General features: G+C 37.3%; 2 protein-coding genes across 2 annotated transcripts; both read right to left on the bottom strand.

Moving 5' to 3' along the window:
- Positions 1-2,290: 2,290 nt before the first annotated feature.
- eif2s2 (eukaryotic translation initiation factor 2, subunit 2 beta) lies at positions 2,291-7,514 on the bottom strand. The gene is made up of 9 exons (XM_053503112.1): positions 7,355-7,514; positions 6,532-6,709; positions 5,664-5,764; positions 5,291-5,423; positions 4,939-5,039; positions 4,673-4,821; positions 4,528-4,584; positions 4,337-4,422; positions 2,291-3,337 (listed from the first exon to the last, which is right to left on the bottom strand). Exons 1-9 carry the CDS (start codon positions 7,367-7,369, stop codon positions 3,162-3,164), a joined length of 996 nt encoding a protein of 331 aa, XP_053359087.1. The 5' UTR covers positions 7,370-7,514; the 3' UTR covers positions 2,291-3,161.
- A 692-nt stretch (positions 7,515-8,206) lies between these two features.
- LOC128530815 (charged multivesicular body protein 4c) lies at positions 8,207-12,790 on the bottom strand. Its single transcript, XM_053504952.1, has 5 exons — positions 12,486-12,790; positions 10,867-11,044; positions 10,629-10,743; positions 10,144-10,270; positions 8,207-9,240 (listed from the first exon to the last, which is right to left on the bottom strand). The coding sequence occupies exons 1-5, from the start codon at positions 12,667-12,669 to the stop codon at positions 9,179-9,181; spliced, it is 666 nt and encodes a 221-aa protein (XP_053360927.1). The 5' UTR covers positions 12,670-12,790; the 3' UTR covers positions 8,207-9,178.
- Positions 12,791-17,262: the final 4,472 nt, after the last annotated feature.

Genomic DNA, 17,262 nt, shown 5'->3' with positions numbered 1-17,262 from the left:
ATCTCCTATAGCGCTTTATCCTGTATTAAGGGTCACAGGGACCTGGAGCCCCTCCCAGTAGGCCTAGGGCAGAGGGCCAATCCATCACAGGGCACACACACTATGGGCAATTTGGGAATGCCAATTAGCCTAACCTGCATATCTTTGGACTGTGGGAGGAAAATGGAGTACCAGAGGAAACCCACCAAGCACAGGGAGAACATGCAAACTCCTAACCGGAAATCGAACCCAGACCCTGGAGGTGCAAGGCGACAGTGCTAACCGCTACACCACCATACCTCCCTGGACCACTCGTTCACAATTTTAGTCATGGAATATACTCGTGTCATCAGGGAAGAAAAACTCCATTGATATAACCTATGATAATCATAATCTGACTAGTTTTTGCCACATAACGTTGCTGAATCTAGACCTGACCAAGTACAGCAACCTCAGATCATAACACTGCTTCAAAATTCCTGACATGGTTGCGGGCACTATGTAAAACTCATGATGGGTGCATAACTTTTATTACTCTGGAATAGTGTCAATCTGGACTCATCAGACCACATAACCTTTTTCCATTGCTCAAATGTCCAATCTTTATGCTCCGCGGCAAATTTAGGCTTTTCTATTAGTCTCACAAAAAAAAAATCTTTATTGCCATACAGCTGTTTAGGGCCAATCCTGGAAGATCCCATTACACTGTGTGTATAGAAATGCACTTACTTAAACATAGTTAAGATTTATAGTTTTTTTTACCATGCAACTTCAAGTGTTTAAGTAATCTTCATTCTTAATTTTTCATCACATTTAACACCAGACCCATAACAGCCATATGCATGCCATCCTGAATTGTTCCCTTAAAGAATTGTATTAAATGTTTTCCTGCTCTTTTCTTTTACTGGAACTTTGTGGCCTATCCCAAATGTGTTCCATCCAGCATGGCAATTCCCCTGTGCACATCATGAGGTTTGTCGTGTGATGGTTTGACAAGGTTATGTTCAAGAGTGACCAACCCCTCTTTTTTTTGTGTATAAAATTAATCATAATTATCTGATCGTAGCAGGTATAACTATTAGGCAAATACAACCACAGACAAACAATACAACTTTTTTTCATCATGCTCTCATTTATTTAACAAAAATGAAACAAAAAAAAATTTGTGCTGATGGAATTGCTGGACATCCTCTGATGTCAAAAGGAAGCAAGCATGATGTGTCTTTCATCTGCTGCTTTACATTTCATTGGCTGCCCGCTGTGTCTACGGGCCTTAACATTGTCTTTTTTTTGTTGTTCTTGCTTGAACAGTGCATCTTGAACCCCTAATCTGCTTTGACATCACTGCCTGGGAGAAACCTGCCGGATACAGGATACCTACCTTGTATCTTGCTGCTGTGCTCAGACTTGCCATGGTGTATGACCTGTGACATGCAACTGTCTTCCACAAACTCACCTTAGTAGCAGACTTAGTAGCAGTCTTAAGCCTCCTACACAGCTATTTCAGTTAATGACTGGATTTTAACCTACATATGAAATTAATGATCATTAGCACCCAACGGGCTGTAATTGGTTAATCATTTACCTGACTTTGATCATTCAAAATCCCTGACTTTGTTCAAATGCTGGTTTGAAGCCAAAGGGTAGTCACACCAAATAAATTTTTCTTGTTTGCTCACTTTGCATTTTTTGGCAATAAAAATATATATATACATCTCAGCATTTTTTCACACCTGCTTAAAAGTTCAGTACAGTACTTTACATCTTCAGATGAAATGTTAAAGGTACTCAGAAGGGTACCTTCCTTTAGCTTGGGACCTAATAGAGTCATAAGAACGTGCAATTGTTAAAGGCAATCAAAAAGTTCAAAGTTCATTCATTTTACTACTGCTTTGTACTGGTCAGAATCATGGAGATATAATTAATTTCTTTCCATGGATCGAAAGAGTGTGTAGGACTTGGCAGGATGGTCCCATGCACACTATTATGGGGGCATGTTGCTAACCTTTTCATCCCCTTTGAGGTATTTAGCTTTATACTATTAAAATAAAGTCTTCAGGGATGACCCCATGCTGATAATATACAGTAAGGGCTCAATAAACAGAGAATTGTTTGCAGAAAGTCTATAAATACACCCACTTTAAACATGTGCTATTTTAAAACTTGCATGAAAAAGTTATGCAGCCAAGTTAACTCCTCATTCTGTCTAAAACTAGATTTTAATATTTAGTGTCTAAAATTATACCCAAGACTTGTAGTAGCTACAAGTATTACAGAGAACTACAGTCGGGTACAATACACACAGCCATACTGTTGTTATAGAGTACATTTTTATTAAAAAATCAGTTTTAAACAATGACACCCATCTTATTTTCATCTGAAACACTGTCATAACTCCTGCCCCATTTTTTTCAGCCTACACAATCATACAAATCTGTTTTTTTCCCCCCGCATTGTGCAGGGCTGCTCTGTAGAGATGTTCAAAACTAGTATGGGGCTGTCACCTTCAATAAAGTGTGTGATAACTGACAATCAACTAAAATCCTAAGCCCAGCTATCAGCAGAGCCTATGACTCTAATGGGGTTTTGTCACAGAGGTAGCAGAGCTGTCCAAATCCTCAAGCCTGAATCAAAGCACACAATGTAAACTATTCAAAACCTGCTTCAGAAAAATATTTATCATTAACAGGTTTCTTTAATAGGATGCTAACTAAATCAGTCATTAGAAAGGTTTGTGATGTGGTTCTGGTTTACAAAGCAGCAGCAGACAGGCGACTCTGTCAGATTTCCACCTACACCATTCCTGCAAAAAAAATCTAAACAGTTGAACGAAATCTGCTACCAATGTGTATTTAAAACAAGTCTGAAATGCTCTGCCCCCCGGCTTTTCACACTATGTTCTTTAATCAAAAGCTGTTATCTTTCTGAAAAAAAGAGAGATGATGCGATTCATTAAACCAGTATCTCAAGCTGTCCAGCCCTCCTGCTTATTGTACTTTAATGTTTTCTTTAAGATTACAACAACAACAACAAAAAAATACCACTCTAAACCTTTTTTATCAGTTCAACCCAAAAAGTCCATGACTGAGAATAAACTAGCACTGAGCAGGTGAAGTGGCCAGATGGGGCAGCGCAGGGTTCGGGAATGGAGAGGAGAATCAGAAAGAGTAGAAGTCGCCTGGTTAGTTGGCTTTGGCACGGAGCTGCGCTCTCTTGCCCGTGACGGCCTGGAAACCTGTTTTAATGCTGGCCACAGAGCATCGCGAATGACACGTCTCGCACTGAAGGAAGTACAGCCGAGTGTCCTTCTGCAGGATGGTCTCTGGAGAGCGACACGTGTGACAGGTCACGTATTCCTCTGTAAAATTAAAATGAAGAACAAAAGGGTATTAGATAGCACTTATATAAATTCTAAAGGTTTTGCCCAAAACACGTTGCCTATAAGACCTGGAATTTAGCTTTTTCCGCAATAGAGCAACAATCAAATCAACTTACACATCAAAGCCATGTCATTTATTGCACACAACTCCATGAAATGAAAACCTAATAGTTCTATTAAAAGACAACCATTTCTTATCTTTTGTTGTGGAAACAACTGTGTAGATGTTAAATCTTAGCCTACGCAAGTAGACAAACCTTTTACGATTCACGCTACCATAGCAACAACCACCAAAGTTTGGCACATATTTTAGACAGAAAGGGTTATATGCATAATATAAAAAAAGAAACCTGAAAAATGACTGCCATTACGAAAATGAAGCGAAAAACCACAAATTTGATCTGAATTAACCTCAATCAATTTGCCGAGAAGTTTCCATTTTATTCTTCTTTCTACATTTAAGTAAACTGGAGCTTGTTTTTTCTGACTGGGGGGGAAAGGGAAAAAAATGTCCAGGAACGTTGCCATAGCAGCCTCTGACTGGACACAATTATAATGACTCAGTCACAGGGGGAAGTGAAAACAACAATGACAAAGTTGTGGGCTGGTTTGTTGGAGCACCAGCTTCCATTTCATTCTCTACCACTCACTGGTCAGAAATTCACATACTTTTAACACTAAAATAATAATTAACATGAATTTATCTACACAGCTAGCTGAATTGATTAGTTAGCCAATAAAATCTGAAATGGCACAGACCTCCTTAACAGGTTTGTGATGAGTAAGGACTGAGTGAGTGTGCATGACAACAGCGCAAAAAGCCCAGCACTGGCATTCAGGCTTGTCTTAAAAAGGTTCATAATCGCTAGATGTTAGAAAATCCTCACAGGATTTTCAGACATTTGCAAGTAACAGTGATAATTCAAGCGTTAAATAGGTTTGGAAGTGTCACATAAGGACCAATTTTTGGGAACTTACTAATGTATCTTCTTAAGACGTTCTCTATTTGTTTTTGCTGAAATCGGCCTTTGATCACCAGCTGATTATTTCCATCTATAGAACCGCTGCAAAAAAATTATATATACATCACTTACATTAATACAAAGAATGACAGCGGAACATAAAAACATGCAGCATGGCAATGCAATGCATGTAATTCTGGGGTCTACCTTGTTCCCAACTCAGCCAGTAAGAAAGCCAAAAGATGTTTAGGCTGTCGATGCAACCTGCACAGAGACACAAATGCAAATTGTTAGTCTTTCCTATTCGTTGTATAGCCAACATGGAAAATGCATGCAAGTAATTCCCACTTACAGTTTGCAGATGTCCGTGAAGTTGACGAAAGATGTTTTCTTTGTTCCAACTCGCACCACTTGAGGTGGCTTCATGACAAATTTTCTCTTCTCGCCCGCCACCATGTCAGGATTCTTTTCCCTCATGATGTTAAATACGCGACTTAGCAGCTGTTAAACAAAGATTCTCTTATGATCATGATTACAGAAAAACAATATCTAGAAAATTGCCTGCATGCTGCACGTCTCTTAGACTGGGGTATTTAAACTGAGTGTGTGCAGATGTACCTCATCGTACGTGTAGTCTCTCTCTGAGCCTGCCCAAGCCGGGCCAGTCTGAGAGCTGAACGTGATGCCATCGGAAATTTTACTTTCATCATCCTCCAGAGCTGTTAAAAAAAAGAATTAAAAACATTTCACATAAAGAATTTTAATCTTGGCGCTTCTTTAATGATAAGAAATATTTGCAATATTTATTGCTAGGTGCAGTTTACCAACACAGTAAAAAACACTAACTGAAAAGGGAAAACCGATTAAGTAATACACTGGATATATCTACAGTTCACAGACATGCAGATATTTCACCAAGAGAACTAAACCACTTAAAAAAAAAAAAAAAAAAAAAAAAATGTTCGCTCACCGTCGTCCTTCTCAGCTGTATCACCTTCCTCGACAAACTCCACCTTCTTCGGCTTTTTCTTCTTTGCTGGCAACATCAAGTCCAAGTCGTCATCTTCCATTGCTTCAGGTTGCTCGCCTTCAATTTTCAGCTCCTAGTCAACCAAACCAATAAATCATAACTTATAATTAAACATGCAAATTGTGTGTGTATGTTTCCTATACTTCTTTCCTATAGATTTTATTCCAGTTGATTCACTAGTTTAGGATGCCACTAAGCAAGTAAACTGCAATCCAACTTTGTCATAAAATTAGTCAATAGAAAGTGGGAATATTTGCATGAAAAACTAATTAATTATTGGAGAACCAAAAAAAAAATAAAAATGGTTACAGACCTTCATGCCTTCTTCGATGTCATTGTCAAACACTTTCTTCGGCTTCTTTTTCTTTTTCTTCTGATTGAAGAAATTTAAATCGTCTAGGTCATCTGTGATCTCTGTGAAAAAGCAAAACAACAATCTTTAAAGCCACTAGAGAGTTAAACTAAAGATTTTAAATAAAACACTTGTGTGCTTTTGGAGCATGCTAAGATGTATTTTAAAAAAAATAGTTGCCCGGGTGAACCAGAAAATCTGTGTGCCTTTTGAACACGTTTTAAAATCCCCTGACGCTGCTGGACGTGTTTTTCTGGTGGGCCCGGCAGTAATGGCGCAAATGCTTGGGCTGGTCATCATTTGTGTAGGATGTGTAGGATGCGTAGTGTGTGTGTGTGTGTAAAAACAAAAAAAATAATAAAAATGCGTGGAAGAACAAGAGGGCCTTCGCACATTATAACACCAACACTATTAAAATGCATTATCAGAGCGATGACATAGTGCTTGGATCCTAATAAAAATGTAAGAATTTAAGCTAGAAATGCACACACATTTTATATATGATGCCTCCCACAGTCACATGATTGCATCAACGATAGTGCAACTAATGTCATCTTAAAAAAAAACATTATACCACACATTGCTACCGCAATTCAAATTAAGTTTAAAAAAGGGCATAGATAACTGTTGAGCATGTATACAATTTTTATGTATAAGTATATCATCCGCCGTGGCGACCCAGCGTCGAAAGCACCCAAAAGACTAACAGGTGAATGTAATATAAGCACAAGATTGTATTATAAGAATTAAGGTACAAGAATACAAAATGATAAAATATGGTGAGTGGATAGGACAGCAGCAGTATGACTGAAACATGAAGTATTGGCACCTTTTTTCTTCCCTTCCTCTTCCTCAGGCTCGACCTCACGCTCCTCTCCGGCCTCAGGCTCGATCTCCCGTGGCTCGGCCTGCTGCGTCTCCTCGCCAACTCCATCAGCTTCCTCATCAAGCATAAAGGGCTTCTTCTTCTTCTTCTTTTTCTTGGTCGTGCTGGGGTCGAATAAGATCTGCGAAAGGATTCACACTCAATTTAATCATCTAGAGGATGACCATGGTTACATGCCTTTTAAAAAAGATGTGCAAATTCATTTCTGCATTTAATGATATGGTGGTTATGGTTCTGCTTGGATACTGTATGTACATATAGCCATGATACAGTGCACTACATAATGCATAAGGAGACATGAGACATCAGGAGTACGGAGCAATTAAGAAATGGTCAGTCTTACTCAAAACAGGATTCTAAAATTGCATGTGCTTCTATGTGTTTAGTGTGTGTGTATATGTGGATGATGCTTTCAGTGCTCTTTTACAGACAACGAGGTTGCTAACTGAAAATTAGCTTCCATGGCACTTCAAAAAAGATAAGCACGTGTTACATGAGAGGAAACAATTAAAAAAAAAGGTCCACAGGTCGTCAGCGATCTAAACGCCATATTTTACCCAAACCCTCATTCAGTAAAGAGAAATTTCGAGGAAAAAGAGGTCAGTGGAACAGCTTAGAGCTAATAAACGCACCTCACTGTGCGTTAGCAGAGCTATTGCTAGTTAGCTATCTGACAAGGCCCAAAGTCATGCTGTAACACGTTCATTTTGGCTTAAGTGAAAATCTGAAAGGTTAAAATACGACAAACCGTGTCGTTTCAACTCACCTCGTCTTCTGACATGGTCGCTGTATTAAACCGGTGTCTTCAAAAGAGCCTTAGTGAGAATAAACTGCTAAATAGCACAGAACCTTTTCACCATAAGTGTCTTGCATCAGCAAGCGGAGCGCGAGTGCGCATGCGTACTTACGACGGGTGCCTATGACGCAAAAATGCGCAGCGACGCAAAACAACGTGGTTGGCAGCGCGTGTTTTATTCCCACCTGCATTCCGGTGAATTCCGCCGCCACCGCCCTTCTGGCCTAAACGATCAGAATGCGGGTGGGTTTGTGTCGGCGTAATATCACCACTGCCAACCATTTATTCCAGATAGTGTGTGAAATTACACGTTTTTATAGTGATTACATTTTTATCACCACGATATAGGGAAAATTCCTAAACCATGAATGGAGATGTGTCCAGGCTATCTCTGTTTTGCTGACTTTAAAAGTAAAACAATGCAATATTGTTATTACAACATTGTCTGTTTTCATTCAAGAGGCCATGACACTTTATTGCAGAAACCATGTCAATTTTTTGGGAATTGATCTGAAGCACACTCACACACTTATACATCAAAACTAAAGTACTCTTAGGACAGATTTCAGACAATTGCAGGATCTACAAATTTATTTAACGTACCATGCATTTTGCACCCCTGGGGTCTGGTATTACACATTAGTATATTCATGTTAAGACATGTCATGTCACTGTCGTATGTTGCATAAGCATGCCATTTATTAAGGCACATAGCAGCACACATACATTTTCATATGCTAAAAGTGCAAAATCAATCGCAGGGCCTGCTTAACACAGGACCAGCCCACCCAACCCTTAAGACGAACAAAAACACCAGCAACGAAGAATCGAACAGTTTAATGATCTTTCAAATAAAAGTTTCATCTGAATAAACTCAAACATACAAATGTACACGTGACACACCTTGCTCGTACAATCCCAGGTTCTTTACAAAAGATATAGTAAGCCTGTGGGATCTTTTCAAATATGCAAAAAAAAAATGCTTTAGAGTTTGTTTGCGACTTTATAACCCTTTCACCCTAATCGAGAGTAATACATGAATTAGATTGACGTGCTTGAAGATTTCAGCAGGATAGATCCAGGTAAGGAACAGCATTTTGTTGAGACCTCAATAAAGAATAAAATATTTGTGATGCTCCTAGATGTTTAAATATCACTCCTTAAAACAAACACACTTCCAGATCGACCTTAGAATATAATCAGACCCGAATCTATTCGCTGCATCTTAACAGTCAGTGAAGACACTTCAGAACGGTGGCTCTTAAATCAAGCATGCAGAAAACATAATTCTTGTATATAAACAATTATTGTCATCACCATGAGAACATAAAGCTATGAGTGGATTGGTGTAATCCTGATACATCCCCACACAGACAGGCTACAGGGACGACATGATTCCCACTTGTTTTTCGGTGTTTAATAAACAGATAGAGGTAGATGTCTTGAAGTGGGGTTTTGTACAATTACATTCCAAATTCGAGTGGAGAAATAATGAGCAACGGCAAGAGAAGAACAACAAAATATCTGTAAGCAAATATTGGCTGACTTGGGTTTGCATCAAATTCATTGTTTTGCTTTCGTAGCCTCTTTTACACCAATATGGACAGTTGACTTTTATTATTTATTTATTTTTTAATTAGGGGAGAAGATGGGGAAATACCTAAGCCATTCATTTGAGCTACAGTTTCCTAGACAATTGGTTTTGCAACGTTAACCCTCTGAAGGTGTCCAAATCAACTCTGAACATCAGTCCACCACACGAGTGATTAGACAGTCCGGTTGTGTGTGCTTGGTTCACAGTGCCCAAGCTTTCAGCTCCTCCATTTCATCATCATCCTCCTCCTTTCTAGTCTTGGCTGTAGGTAGAAGAACAGGAAATGGATGATTAGAAGACAACTAAACATGCGATTTGACTTATAATTTATAACTTTCCCTGGAATTTACATTAAGACCCTCCAAATATAAATATTACTTAATTACTACTTAAAATTAGATCTGATAATGATATTATGGCATATTGAGAAAACAAATTATTTAAAACGCTGCCTGAATATGCGAAGTTGAAAAGTTGAATAACTACAGCATTATGCAAAAGTTTTTTTGTAAAACTATTTTATAAATTTTTATGTTATGACTTTATTATGTGAAAAAAACAACAACTCTGATTTCCAAACACTAGTATCCCAGCAAGAAAAATCTTACAGGAACATATCTGTAGGCCAGAAAAGTAAGGTGCATATTATGTAAAAGACCACCCTTTAGACAAAAAAAGAAAGAAAGAAAGAAAGAAGAAAGCTTCTGGGTTTTGCATGCATGAAAAAAGAAGCGAGTGCAAAGGACTGCTGCTGGTTCTGTGGGATGTTTAGGAAGGCTAAGCAGCTAATTTCCTAGACAAATTTTTATAGCACAAACTATATCCAAGATTACATTTTAAACAGAGAGAGAAACACACACAATTTGGGAATGCCAATTAGCCTAATCTCCATGTCTTTGGAGGCAGAAATCGAACACTCAATCCTGGAGATGTGAGGTCACAGTGCTAACTAACCACTATGCAACAGTGCTAGTCAATTATTCACTTTATTTAATAAATTAATTTTTACTGTTTTTATAGTATTTATTTATTGTAAAAAATTTAAGACATCCTTGCTCTACAGCAATTCTTTGTATGTGTATGTGCAAGACTTTGACAAAATGTAATGTACATCAAGTCAAGAATCAGTATATGTATACAGTATTCCTGCTTGTGTCTGCATTACCTGGTTTGGAAGGTAATGAAGTTGAAGGCACGCTGGGCAGTGGGACGTTCTCTGGACCACTGATTTCCAGCAGGGTATTGTCCAGTTCCTCCTGTTCTAGCTCCTCAAGTTCAGCGAGCAATTCATCCTAAAAAAAAAAAAAAAAAAGGAAAAACACCATATAAATAATTCAGTGCTGATTTTAGGGCAAATTTGACAATTATTTTCCTTAATTAATTACTTCCTCGATCTCCTTGAAAGAAAAAAAAAGAAAAACATTTCCACTCTGTAGCCTATTTGTCCATAACAGGATAAAATAGTTATCCAGTTGTTGTACATGTTTAAACTTTAATCTTACTTGTAAAAAATGTTCTTAATTTAGTAAAGTGTCATTCATCTGGAATGCAGTTTGGAATTTCACAGCGTTATTGCATAACCTTGGGAATTTACAAGGCTTCACATTCTGCACTCATAACAATTACGGTTAAAAGGAGGAATCCCGGTACCTCGTCAAACTCTTCTCCAAAGCCGACTGGTTTCGAAATAGCATCAGATATCTCCTGTGCCAGCTCCTGCTGTTCTGTGATGTCCTGCATGAGCTCATCTACTTTGTCTATATCCCTAAAATAACAACACAAGAGCAGTTAATTTACTAAAAATAATATTCCTATTATATAAAAACGTGAGTTTACTTAATAGAATTTAGCTTCAGTTTATGCACAGCTGGGATTGAAAAGAACGTACATGTTCTGGTGAGCGTTCTTCATGGCCTTGGCAGCAAGGCCCATGTTTTTAAGCACTTCTGTGTTAGTGTTGGCGTTCTCCAAAGCTTCTCGTTGATACTCAATGGTGGAGAGAGTGCCATCGATCTGACCCAGCTGCTTTTCATAACGCTTCTTCCTCTTCAGGGCCTGGAGTGCAGCTTGAGGAAGCAGACAAACACAGCAATCGGTCACTTTATTTCATTTTGTATAATCGCCTGCGTGCTTTCTGTATACTCCGTTCCTTATACGTTTTATGTTATATTGAGCAAACAAAATTTTTTTACTTGACTTTAAACAGAGGGGTACTGTTAAACACTTAACATGCCAGTTCATTAAATGAAACCTTTGTTTGTGATGACTATCAACGATTGTAGTGCTTAATTGTGTGCTCATGCCATATTTCTGTTCCCTGTTTGAGAAGTTGGTAGTTGTCTGCCATGTCGATATCACAGGTAGACACTGCTAGTGCCAATACAATGAGGATTAATAAAGAACAAAACTGACCGGTCACATAACATAAAAAAAGAGATTCTTTTCTTACTAATATTACAACAATGTTTACTGTTATGATAATGATAAATCCAGCAGTAGCAGAAAACAAATGTTGAACTAGCTGTTCCAGACTGCAATTATAAAAAGATAAGATAATGCTAGGTTTGATGGCACTGATACAAATAAAGCTGAAAAAATAATACAGGTGTAAGTTCAAGGATTGAAGTGCTGCTGCATCAATAACTTTTAATAAGAGCTGAAGTGAGGCCTATGTCTCACATGCACAGCAACAACAGGCTGTATCGCATTGTGGGGTATGTAGGAAACCACACAGAACAGCACTGTGGGTAAAGTACGAAAAAACTACCCCAGTACCAGTACAAAATAAATATTGGATAAAAAAAATTTATAGACAAAATAAAACAAGTTTTTATTCTATATCTTCTTCCTTTAAACACCAACTTTTATCTCTATATTGTAAAAGTTCTCAAAGTAAACCCACAAGGATGAGATGAGACGAGACTTTACTTTGAAGGACTTTAAGAACGAAAACAAGAAAGCCCTTAGAACTATAAACATTTGTCATAACTTATGAACCTTTTTATACACGTTATAACTGTTGTACCCTTTTATTATTATTATTTTTCCGCATATTGTTGTCATCCTAATGTTAATATCCTGATATAATTGTTCTAATTGAACAAATAAAGGCGCGGGGGAGGGGGGGAATCTTGGTCGTCACAAATAATCACGTGAACGTTACTAATGATGACGTAAAGATTAATATTTCAATGAGGACATGAGACACGGGGGATTCCCTAAAAAATTGAAGATGACAGAACAAAGTGAGAGGGTTTAAAGAGGTTTTAAGAGACTGGTTAATATTGTCACCGGCGCATAGAAACATATATTCACACATATACACCGCTATAACTGCTGAGTAATAACCTTTCCTTTGGGGACTGGCCTTGTTGCTGGAGTCTGTACAGGTTATTAGGCAGGTGCCTAACCTGACGCCTAAATATTGACGACCAACAACAATTATTAACAGCTTAGAGCTCGTGTAATTATCGAAATAATAGTCTTTAATCACGGTTCAATGCGTACCTCGTTTGTTTTTCGTGCCGTTCTTCTTCGCTGTTAGCAGTTCCGCCTCAATCTTCTTTTCCAAAAAATCCTGTTTCTTCGTCAACATCTCCTCGGTCTCACGGAGTTTCTGGATCGCCTCCTGAGGACTTGGGGCTTTTTCCCCTTTCCCCCCGCTCCCGAACAACTTCCCAAACAAAGACATGTTCGCTTAAGGGGTTTATTTTCTGTTCAAAACACACAAACGAACCTCAACAACGTTCGTGTCCGTCTCCTAAAAAAGAGTCCTCACTGACGGAGGGGTTGTTGATGATTTGACTTCCGCCTTCAGGCCCGCTTACGTCACGGTCACATAGCGCCTGCCTGTGCTCGTGAGCACCACCCTAAGGCGCGCGCTTGAAAACGCTGTCACTATGCAGAAAACTGCAGATTTCGGAGTGAAAAAGCCACCTCGTGCTGAGAATCCGGTTCTCCCTGTTTCCCCGTCAGTGCGCATGTGCAAACTCCATTTATTTCTTCTGGCGCGTTCGATTGGACAAAGCCTTACAATAGATGCGCAAACCGAAACTGTTGTGAGGACAGTTCTAAATTCGCAGAGCTGGTTTAAAACAATGGGCTTGAATACTAGAACTATTTGCAGAGATGATTCGGTTTCGAAAGCGACCCCAGTGTAAGCCGACTATTATACCTTTGAGATTTTCTTTTTCTCATCGTGCTCAATCGTTAGTCGGCTATACTTGCAAATTCTGGCGTTCGTCTTATTTTTTTTTCAGCGACATCTGTGCAAATAAAGCGTCAAAAGTATCTAAAATATTATTGTATATATTCTTTTATTTACACAAAACTCTGAAAACAAAGCAATACATGTTTACACATATTGTAATGCGGAAAATTGTAGAAAATCTAACTTTTAACGCAAGCGAATAAAAAAAAAAAGAAACCCATGACTAAAAAGTATTTCTTTTGAATATAAAATCACCTGTTCCAAAATTATTGGCATCCCTTTAAATTGGGCATTTTAAATCAAAACCTGATGACCTGATGTCAGAAAGCTGAAGATGGGCCATCATTGGGTCTTTCAGCAGGATAATGACCCCAAACAAGTGGCAAATTCTACACCAAATGATTCAGTAGACACAAAATCAAGCTCTTCCCATCACAATCCTCATCTCAGTTCCCAGACCTTAACCCAATTGAAAACCTAAGGGGTGAGCTGGAGAGGAGAGTGCATTAGAGAGGACCCAGGACTCTGGATGATCTAGAAAGATTGTGTTAAAAAGAATGGTTAAAGATCCCTCTATCGGTATTCTCCAATCTTGTGAAGGTGCTGTCTTGTTGGCAAAAGGGGGTTGGACAAAGTGTTAACATCAGGGGTGCTAATAATTGTTGCACACATGATATCGTAAAAAAATGCCTTAATGTGGATTTTTTTCACCTGAATAATTGTACTTTTAATTAAAGTTGGTTTTCTCTTTTTTTGCACTGTGATTCTATATTGTTTTAAAAGAACACATTTTAACCTAGGGTGCCATAATTGTGGAGGGCACTGGTTATATCAGTCTAAAAATGTATACATACTTCATGAAAAGAAAAATAGTATGATGTCTATTATATTAATATAATATTAATAATACTATAATATTATTATATAAGACATATAACAATAAATTAAATATACATGTATACATTATTATCTGACTCTGTAAGCCATAACAATCAAAATGAAAGGAAATAAACACTTGTAACATATCAATCTGTGTGTAATAAATCTATATAATATATGAGTTCCACTTTTTGCATGGAATTACTGAAATAAATCAATGTTTCAATTATATTCAAATTTATTGCATCTGTATAAACACTCATGTGTATATGTGTGGCATTGTTAAAGATAAACTTTTTTAAATAAACCACATTATTTTTTTTAGTTACACGTAATGATGTACTCTGAGAGAATATGCACATAGAAAAGATGCATTAATATATTACTGTAATGGTATTAATACACTAACATATCTGTGTCCAGTTTAAATCACAATACATCATATTATATTCTTTCATACAGTACTAGACCAAAGAGAGATCTGGGTTACCTGGTACTTTTTGAAAGAAGGATTTTTCACATACAGGACTGTGCAAATGTCTTTTAATGTCCAAATCAATAGTCCAATACCTTAACCACTTCACAAAAAAAACTGTGCAAATTTGTATCTTATTTGTACTAATTATTTTCAAGCAAAGAGTTTTCACACCAAATATTGACTTTGTGTATTGTACTGTATTACTCGTAGATGCTCTTTACCAGTTCCTTTTATGTAACTTTTTCACCTTTGCTACTTTCTATTTTCATACAATAATGTTTGTAAATAGTGAATGGTTTTGAACGTAATAATGTAGATATTATACAAAATTCATAACATTTTTACTAAAGACAATATGGTGTCTTTTGCACAGTACTGTATATCACAAACAAAATGGTCTTGAATTTTATGATTATTATTTAATTTTGTTTAATTTAATTACAACTGACACATTACTAATATTTAGGTTTTATTTGAAGTTTACAATCCCCTAAACAAAACAACACTCTGGTAGACTGGAAATGCCTGATTGACAAAATTGACACTCACCAGCAACAAAGTAGTGCTTTTAACCACTTACACTGTGGAAAAGGGGTAAATTTTAAGAAATAAATGAGTTGACAAAACATGGATTTGTACTAGCATTGCTGCATTTTCATTTGTACGCCAGTGGGAATATATCCTGAGGAAACCACTTTCCCAGTGCAAGATCACTTCACTTTAATTCAATAGTAAACGAAAAGTAAGATAGAAGAATGGTTCATTACTGCCATCTTGCGACCAAAAATAGAAACATCAAGACCAGCTGTTTGAAGAAAGCATAGGGTCATTCATCATTGCTAATACAGATCAGGCTTAACATTAAACCCCATGTCTAACATTGTGCAGGTCCTTCTTGTGCACCAGAGCTTCATACTGCCTTCACAGGCCTTGTTTCCATACTGCATCTTTATGCCATCTCTTTCCAAGGAAAGCAAAACGTATACTCCCAGGTGTCCTTATGATGTAAAAGAAAACCTGATACATTAAACTATGCCACCCTCTTTTATTGCCCCATAGGCCAGTTGCTTACACGCCTGTTGTAGATACCTTTAACACAGTGGTTCTCAAACATTTTCTGTCATTCCCCACTTAAGGGAGTGGGCGAATTTTCAAGCCCCACTTGTCAACAAAATGATAACGAAAACGGCCAAGTGTACTATTTATTGAAAAATCAATTTCTAAACCAGTAAGATCAAATAACACCAAGTTCAAAACAGATAAAATACATGTGCAATTGTTATAACAGGCTTACTTTGTCACTTATCTAGAGCTTTCTTTCAAAGAAGTCGAGTGGCTTATTAACGTGACTGGGGTGTGTTGTCGATAAGTGTCTTCCTACTTTGTCTCATGCTGTCTGCTGCCAGCGGTTTAAGACACAAAACACACAGAGGTCTCTCCTCTGCCCCCACCATCACCACCATAAATCCAAGCGCAACATAGGCTTCATCATGTTTTCCTTTCGGCTGAATTTTTGGTTGATTAGGCTGATGATGCTGAATCACCTGCTTTTTTGTGGTCCATGTAACAAATGTATCCATTGATGTTATTATGCTCACTACATACAGTACGCTACTGTGTTATGCTCTAAAATGCCCCTGACCTAGGCCACGGATTGCCCTCCTAAATTCATAGGTTTATGGTTTACAAATTACAAATTATAACAAATGAATTTAATTATAAAGTAAGCATTTTTATATTTTTTCATATACCACATGTATATTTTTATATTGTTTATTTTATAATAAAAATAATTTCCTGTAATTTTTCACCACAAACAATATTTATTTAGTGCAATTTGTGATAAATAATTTGTTATTTGTACATTGACAAACCCCTGCAAAATAAATGTGCCATAAAATAATCATTTTGGGGGATTTGTATTAATCGTCTCGACGGCTGTCACGTGCCTAGGGTTAATTATAATAGTAATAATATATTCGATAATAATAAACCTTTGAATGCATGTTCTTATATAATAATTGATAGAGATTATGTAGGGGGCAATCCGTGGCAGGGGGGCATTTTAGCGCATAACTCCTGTTTGTGTCCGCGGTAAAGTTAGTTTTATATTCGCATCTCCGAATTCAACAGCTGCGTAAATAAACCCGCAAATAAGATACACAGATATATTTCCTCTCTACATTGTCTTTAAGCTATATCCGCCTTAAATTATACAAGTTTAAAAGCATAAACACCATTATTCTCTTTGGCGCAACGAATGATTTAGGGATCATCGCAAAATGCCGCACAGCAACAAAAAGCGTAGAACGATATTGATCTTCCCTTCTGTTCAGCGCCTGAAGGATCAAAAAGCAACTTTGTTACCACACTGGAAACTAGAAATGCCAGACTGGTACTGGCTGATAAAATATTAATTTTTAACAAAAATACAGAAACATTAGCAGACACATTGGAATAAATTAAACTACATATATAATACTGAATGTTTCCTTATATATTGTTCCTCTGCAATTAACATGCCGACGTTAAACCGTTATTGTTGCACTATGGTTCCACTTTTTCTCTGATGTTATTTGAATTTACTTGTATTAATGATCCATTTCATTGTGTGTCATTATTTAGTTTCGAGTGTCCGATAAAGAAAATAAAGATTAAATAAATCAATAAATAAAAGCATGAATTAAAATAGGTACTTTCCTATTATTTTCCACTAA

The sequence above is a fragment of the Clarias gariepinus genome, chromosome 9 (assembly GCF_024256425.1).
Source record: "Clarias gariepinus isolate MV-2021 ecotype Netherlands chromosome 9, CGAR_prim_01v2, whole genome shotgun sequence".
NCBI lineage: Eukaryota > Metazoa > Chordata > Actinopteri > Siluriformes > Clariidae > Clarias > Clarias gariepinus.
Note: the sequence above shows the minus strand (reverse complement) of the source record. Positions and strands in the feature narration are given on the sequence as shown.

Coding starts and splice junctions, on each gene's coding strand:
- eif2s2 (XM_053503112.1), bottom strand. Junction 5,765..6,531: donor AGAGGAAGGGAAGAAAAAAG/GTGCCAATACTT, acceptor GCTTTTTCACAG/AGATCACAGATGACCTAGAC. Junction 4,585..4,672: donor TTCACGGACATCTGCAAACT/GTAAGTGGGAAT, acceptor GTCTCTGTGCAG/GTTGCATCGACAGCCTAAAC.
- LOC128530815 (XM_053504952.1), bottom strand. CDS start 12,669: ATGTCTTTGTTTGGGAAGTTGTTCGGGAGCGGGGGGAAAGGGGAAAAA. Junction 10,744..10,866: donor AAGAACGCTCACCAGAACAT/GTACGTTCTTTT, acceptor TTGTTATTTTAG/GGATATAGACAAAGTAGATG. Junction 10,271..10,628: donor TTGGAGAAGAGTTTGACGAG/GTACCGGGATTC, acceptor TTTTTTTTTTAG/GATGAATTGCTCGCTGAACT.